Here is a 7390-nt window from a genome sequence, read left to right on the forward strand (position 1 = left end):
ATAATATCTAGAAATATACAGCAGTTGACAGCTTCTTCCTCCAGAAAGGGAGAGAACTAGCATTTAACAAGCTGGGACACTCTTTGCCAGCTGTTGGGTTGGAAGATTTACAGACATTATCTCATTATGTCTTAATTAAAATATATAATGGAAGTATTGCTGCTATTTTATAGATGAGAAAACCAAATCTCAGTAGGGTTAGATAACTTGCCCAAAGTCACACAGGTAGTTGTGGAGTTGTCTTACTCCCAGACCTGTTGGGCTCCAAAGTCTATTCTTTCTATTACATCTTGTTCTAGGACAGTAACAGTGAGGAGAAGGTTCCTGAATTACATGGGAGGGTAAATAAAATTATCCCAGGTCCCTTTCTAATCTCAGAGCTGATGATGCTATGAGGTCTCCAGGGCAAAATAAAAAGCTTCAGAGACCAAAGTTCAGTACCTCCAGTTACCTCTGGAGAGTCCATGCTCCATTCATCCATCAGAGTGGGAAAGCCCGAAAGAGGCTGCTAGGCTGAGCAACCCTGCTGTCCTGAGCAAAAGCAGGGTTCTTTTAGGGAAAAAGCAATGGAGACCAGAAAACAGCAGGCAACCAGCAGTATCTGCCACTGCAGGGCCCAGGAGGCTTGTCTTGCTCACCTCCAGGGCTCTTAGGCAAGGCAGCCTTTGGCTTGGCAGTACCAAAGAAACCTTATCAGGCAATACACATTGTCAGGGGCTGGAGGGGCCTGGTGTCGACACCAGGGAACTTCCAGAGCAGACTGGACCTGGTTCTGGATGCCAGTATGTGGTCCAGAGGCCTTCCCATAGAAAGGAGGATGGCGCGTAGGTTTGGGGCTAGGAAATAACCAAGGAAGCCAAGCCCTGGTCTCTGTAGAGTCTGGGACCTACTGTCTTTGGAGAATGATCTGAAGTTGGAGAAGGGGGCAGAAATGGACATTTACAAGCTTCTGTTGTTTTTCAGGTATCTCCCTCAGGGTCTCTGGGTCCCCTCTCTGTCCCTCCTGTCCACAGTACCATGCCTGGAACAGGTGAGCTTTAAAATGAGATTTCTGAATAACACCAGAATTCTTTTAAGACGTGGGATATTAAAACTGAAAGGTATCTACCTAAGTCAGGATCCCTTAAATGCATTTCAAAGGATATTAAAATCTGTGTTGGAAAAAAAGGGTTCTATGATCAAGTAAATTTGGAAAATGCTGAGTATGCACAGTTTAAACAAGCGTATTTTGTTGTTGTTGTTGTTTTGTTTTGTTTTGTTCTAACTGCAGCACTTCTAAGCACTCAGGTGCATAACATTCCAAAATGAACTGTATGGAAGGCCCAAGGAAGGCAAGGTTTCCCAAAGTATACTCTATTCCTCAAAAAGTACCTGATTATTTCAAAGAACTAGACAGGATGATCACATGCCCGGGGTGGCCAGGACAGTCTGCTTCATGTCCTGACATAATTATCCATAGTACTTCCTTCCACTTTTCTATTTTTTTTTTTTTTTTTTTTTTTTGAGACAGAGTTTCACTCTCGTTGCCCAGGCTGGAGTGCAATGGCGCAATCTCAGCTCACTGCAACCTCTGCCTCCCGGTGCGATTCTCCTGCCTCAGCCTCCCCAGTAGCTGGGATTACAGGAGTGCACCACCACACTCGGCTAATTTTTTTGTAGTTTTAGTAGAGACAGCGTTTCTCCATGTTGGTCAGGCTGGTCTTGAACTCCTGACCTCAGGTGATCCGCCCGCCTCGGGCTCCCAAAGTGCTGGGATTACAGGAGTGAGCCACTGCACTCGGCCCCCTCCACTTTTCAAAGTGTCTTAGGGTCTTAGTTTGGATAATAAAATATATGTCACCCTATCCATAGAACACAGTTTGGGAAACACAAACACAAGGGTTAATCCAAATACAAAATCTGCCATTTCACAGAGGATGAAAATGAGTTTCAGGAAAGTGAAACAAATCAGCACAGGCCACAGAGCTGCTGACTGGATGGCCAGGGACCAAGACAGGGCTTAGGTCCCCTCACTCCCAGTTCATTGCTCTTTTTGTTTTTGTTTTGTTTTGTTTTTTGAGACAGGGTCTTGCTCTGTTGCCCAAGCAATGCGGTGGTACAATCATGGCTCACTGCAGCTTCAAACTCCCAGGCTCAAGTGATCCTCCCGCCTCAGCCTCCTGAGTAGCTGAGACTACAGGTGCATGTCATCACACCTGGCGAATTTTTGTATTTTTTGTAGAGACTGGGTTTCGCCATGTTGCCCAGGTTGGTTTTGAACTCCTGGGCTTAATCGGCCCTCCTGCCTCGGCCTCCCAAAAGTGTTGGGCTTACGGGCATGAGCCATGAGCTCAGTTCATTACTCTAGTTTCTAGAAAACCATGCACCTTTTCTTGGTGGAGTCAGGAGAACTAGAGCAGCTGGCAATCTTTCATGGTGCCCTCAAGTTCTCTTTCTCCCCTATGCACTGCCTTTCTTTCCTCCTCTCTTCCTTCTTGTTCTTTTTCTCCTCCCGCCTCTTGGTCCGGGGCTGCATGTGCCCAGCCTTGGGTGTGTCCCAGAGTAGGATGATTTTGGCATCTGTCCTTGCATTTGGCAAGTCTTAGACTTGCAGAACCAGCCCCACCACTCTCCAGGGCCTGGGCTATAGAGAGCATTTGGATGAGAGCCCCTCTGGGTGTGGGCAGAAGTTGATGCTAATGAGGCAGGAGGTAGTCAGGTGGGTGTGGGTAGGGAGAGGGTGAGGTCCCTTTGGGGTTACACCAGGAAATTTGTGTCTGAGGGGCTATGTCCCAATGTCCCGGGATCCAGCAGTATTATTTTCCCCTTGTTTTTGCCTCTCCTTATCCTCAGTAACGTCATCCTGTTCCCCTGGGAACAACAGCAGGCCTTCATCTCCTGGCTCAGGACTCCATGCCAGCAGCCCCACTGCATCTCAAAATAACTCCAAAGCATCAGTGAACTCCGCCTCCAGTTTTAACTCTTCAGGGTAAGGTGGAGGGGAGGGTGCAGAGACATCCCAGCAGGGCCAAGAGACATGTGAGAAGCTAGGCCCATGCCTTGGGAAAGAAAGCTTGTCATAGATAGGATTGGAAAAGAGGAATGGGGTGGTAGAGAGAGGACAGAGTGACAGCCAGACTGGACTTTATCCCTAGGGAGCAGGGATTTTAAAAAGAAGCTTCAGTCAGTGAGCCATCCTGGCAAGGAGCTGATGTCAACAAAGCCAAAATTTCCATCCTTACTTTGAGGGTGGAAATTTCCAAACACTCATGTCAGAAAGGGCCAGGTCCTTCGCTGGGCTTCATGCGAGGAACCCAGTTTTCAGGAGGTTCTGATGTGAGCCTAGAGCTTAGGCACAAAGAAAACCCTGGGCTTCAAGCATGGCTGACACAGGGAGAGAGGGAAGTGGTGCCAATTCCTGTCTCCCACTCCCACCTGGGACGCAGTGAGGAAGGCAGCCTCCTAGGCTTCAGTTCAGGAGGCAAAGAATCTACTCTAAAAAGTGTTCTCAGAACTGATGCCTTCGGAGAGAGAGAGATTCTGCCTTGATTCAGAACAAAACAGAGATGTGTAGGTTACAGACCTGAGTTTGTCAGAAAAGATGAACCCACCTGTCCAAATCCAGGCAGTTCAGCAAGGCAGCCAGCTCTTATTGGCCAATTGTTGCATAGCCCGAAACACTGGAGCTCCTCACCTACCCCTACTGAGACACAGAGAGAGAACCATATAATATACACTACTAGCTTTAAAAAATTGTTTTGAGGTATAATTCATATACCAGAAAATTCACCATTTTAAAGTGTACAGTTCAGTGGTTTTTAGTATATTCACAAGGTTGTGCAACCATCAGCATTATCTAATTCCAGTCTGTTTTTATTACCCCTCCCCCCCAAAACCCCTATACCTGCTAACAGTCACTCCCCATTCCCATCTTACGCCATCACACTAGCTTTAGGATTGACTTCTTTCTTCCTTCCAGATCTTGGTACCGATGGAATCATCCCACCTACCTCCACTGAGACCAAAAAGTTTCTCCTACTCCACCTGGCCCTGTATTCCCCCTGGAAGGAAGGGAATCATGCCTTCTATATACGGACAGATTGCTTTCAGGAGAGTGGAAGAAAATCCCCACTATCAATGAATCCAGACTCTTGCCTTCTTCAGGAGCAAGGGACTCCGGAGATCCAAACTGTGATTGAACCAAGTGCAGACTCCCAATGCTCTTGAAATATATAGCCCCTCCTAGGAGCTTACCGTTTTCACCTTCCTTGCCTATGCCCTTGCCTTCTAGTTCCAAGTATTTTAGTCAGCTTCACTGTGGCAATGGTCTTTCAGAGAAAAGACTTCTTGCTGTTAATCTCCAACTCATCTGTGGGCTTCTGGGGACAACCATTTGGCTGGAGTGCCAAACACCAGAAGGGGAGATAATAGTTTTGACTCTGAACTTGGCCACAATCCCTGAACTGATCCCAAAATCTGGGAAAAGATTTGAATCTGATATCTCCACCAAAGCCTTGATGTTTTCTCTGTACAGCTACGTTTTTTGACGGAATCTTCATCTCACCCCATTTTCTTTTTAACCTTGCCCCCTTTTCTACAACCAAATCCATTCATTATTGCGCCCTTCAGGTCCCCTCCTTTTTGCAGAAGGCGTAAAAGAGCTGCCCTTGGTGGGTGCTCTGGGCATGTTGCGCTGCCCACCGGTGCCCTTCTGTCTGTCCATGTCTGCCTAGGGCTCAGGAGTGCCTGTTCTTTCCCTCCCTGTCTGTGTTTCTCTTTATCCTGTCCCCCCTCCTTTCTCCTGGTGGCAGAAAAGGAAGAACACAAGAGCAAACACACAATAATGACGGTGGCAAAGTACCTGTATATAGCCCTTTCCCATTTTTTGCATTATGTTCTTAACTCCTTAATGTGGAATTTTCCAGCAAAACGTTTAACTCAGGTGTGATTTTTGAAAATGTCTCTGTAATATTTTATCTTCTTTTAAAAAAAGAGGTGGGGGGGAAATACCAAAGTATGAAATACTGTGCTAGCTTCCAGAGTTCCCACATGGGCTGGGAATTTTTTTTTTTTTTTTTTTTTTTTTTTTTGAGACAGAGTCTCGCTCCCACCCAGGCTGGAGTGTAGTAGTGTAGTGGCGTGATCTTGGCTCACTGCACACTCTGCCTCCTGGGTTCAAGTGATTCTCCTGCCTCAGCCTCCCAAGTAGCTGGGATTACAGGCGCCCACGACCATGCCCAGCTAATTTTTGTATTTTTAGTAGAGATGGGGTTTCACCATGTTAGTCAGGCTGGTCTTGAACTCCTGACCTCCTGATCTACCCACTTTGGCCTCCCTAAGTGCTGGGATTACAGGTGTGAGCCACCACGCCCTGCCTGGTCTGGGAATCTTTGTTGACTTCTTTGGGAACATTATCTCTAGAGTCTCCTTTTCTGTGGGCCAGTGAGTAGAGATGTAACATGAAGCCATTCCAGAAATGGTAACTTAAAAAAAAAAAGAAAAAAAAATGACAGCATATCTAGGAAACTGTTGAGATTCAAAGGAATCTCACTGTTCCTAAATAAATGTGTATAGTGATTATGAAAAGTATTCCACTGTTGATAAGAAGAGGTTTCGATTCTTGTTCTGTGCCTTTTTGTTGTTGTGGGGGGCATGTGAGTGCATATAATGAAACGGGATGGCAGAAAATGTTTCAAATTGGGACATTAAGTGTATTACTTCCCAAACTGATGCTAAAGATGACATACATTATTACAGGGCCCTGAAGAATTCAGAGTTGTTACTCTCTGTAACAGAACTACCTTAAGGGCAGAGTACGCAAGAGATATTGTAAGTGGGAGGATGGTGAATGTTTAAGGTAAAGTCATTTGAACACTTAAGCGGTAGGGATTGAGGCTGATGTCTCATGCTTCAGATACCCTGAATGGCAATTATTCATTACTCACAACATAAAGCAATAAATAGTTAAGGCAGAGGATAATTGAATAATCATATATTAGCCAGGCTTGGTGGTGCACACCTATAGTCCCAGCTACTGGAGAGCCTGAGATGGGAGGATCTATTGAGTCCAGGAAGTCAAGGCTGCAGTGAGCCATGATCATGCTGCTGCTGCACTCCAGCCTGAACAACAGAGTGTGACCCTGTCTTAAATATACATATTTGTCTCATATATATATATATATGGCTTCAGAATGCATTATGACTTTTGGTGAGGAGGTTGAAAGGCAGTTAACCTATTCTTGTGGTTTTTCTTAGATTAATACAAATTTAAATAGTTACTGTTGGAGCTTGCAGTGAGCCAAGATTGTGCCACTGCACTCCAGCCCAGGTGACAGAGCGAGACTCCGTCTCAAAAAACAAAATAAATAATAAATAGGTACCATTGCTGAGGTAAACGCTGACCTGTGGGAAAGAGAGGCCCTTCAAAAATGTAATGACTGATAGGGAAAAACTATTGGGATTAAACACTTGTTGCAAATAATAATATCCACACAGGAAATCTAAGTATTAATAATCAAGAGTTAACCGCTCTCTGATGTTTCAATGGGGCTTTTACAATTCCTCTTTCATGTCATGAAGTGGGAGAAGGCCTACTGGTAATGTTTACTTTCTCAAGAAAAGATGTAGTTTAAAGGGGCCGGGTATGTAGCAGACAGACAGCAAGAGGAGCCTTCGGCAGTACTTTAAGTACATACACATGCGTGTGTGCATCTCTCCCTGTACGCTCATGGATGCCACAGCCAACCTTTTTCTACAGAAGTCCTGGCTACCTTGACATCCTGCTCAGGTGAGTGCTAAAAGCTGATCCTCTGCATTGTCCAAAACTTGGATTTTCATCCATTTGCCCATGATTTTTTATGAAAGAAATAAACAGAATTGTAGCCTGTTCAGACTCCAGTAGCTTTCCTTGCCAACTGACTTGGACATTGCTGAACAGAATCAAGCCTGAAAGTGAGCAGGGTCACCTTTCATGTCTGCATGATTCTGTAAAATCTGTAATTCCAGGGAAGTTTAACTGAAGCTTGGTTCGCCGCCTCAGCATCTAACTAGGGACAAGAGAATCTAACAGAGACCACCAGTCATTGCCAAAGGAGAAATAAAAAAGATTGTTGCTGCTGTATTTCAAATTGTATTTCATACTCTAATGTTTACTTGACTCAAAACGGGTGGGCCCAGCTGTGCGCTCATAAGACAAAGTAAGGACTTTTGGTCTGACTCAGAGACTGAATTTATTAACCCCAGGACTCAAAGCAGGAACCCTGGCTGGAGCTCCCAGGTTGCCAGGGCTCCTCATGTGCTCTGAGTGCCCCCACCATAGCTCACTTACTGACTCTTCTGCCTCTTCCTTGTGTGGGGGGGACCTCCTTGCAGTTGAGGCTTTTTTTTTTTTTTTTTTTTTTTTTTTTTTTTT

The 7390-nt window shown here is 45.3% G+C and overlaps 1 protein-coding gene across 4 annotated transcripts in view; it reads left to right on the forward strand.

The window, feature by feature from the left end:
- The window catches only part of POU2F3 (POU class 2 homeobox 3), an 83466-nt gene extending 77898 nt beyond the window's left edge, over positions 1-5568 (forward strand). For 2 of the 4 annotated variants that reach the window (XM_023208064.2, XM_023208063.2), the window contains exons 12-14: positions 964-1030; positions 2833-2968; positions 3959-4045. In XM_023208064.2, the coding sequence (XP_023063832.2) occupies positions 964-1030; positions 2833-2968; positions 3959-3998 (243 nt within the window). In that variant the 3' untranslated portion in view covers positions 3999-4045. Of the gene's footprint in view, positions 1-963; positions 1031-2832; positions 2969-3958 lie in introns of all 4 variants that reach the window. The other 2 variants (XM_023208062.3, XM_023208065.2) reach the window with 2 other exon arrangements.
- The last annotated feature ends 1822 nt before the right edge of the window (positions 5569-7390 follow it).

The sequence above is a fragment of the Piliocolobus tephrosceles genome, chromosome 13 (genome assembly GCF_002776525.5).
Source record: "Piliocolobus tephrosceles isolate RC106 chromosome 13, ASM277652v3, whole genome shotgun sequence".
Taxonomy (NCBI): Eukaryota; Metazoa; Chordata; class Mammalia; order Primates; family Cercopithecidae; genus Piliocolobus; species Piliocolobus tephrosceles.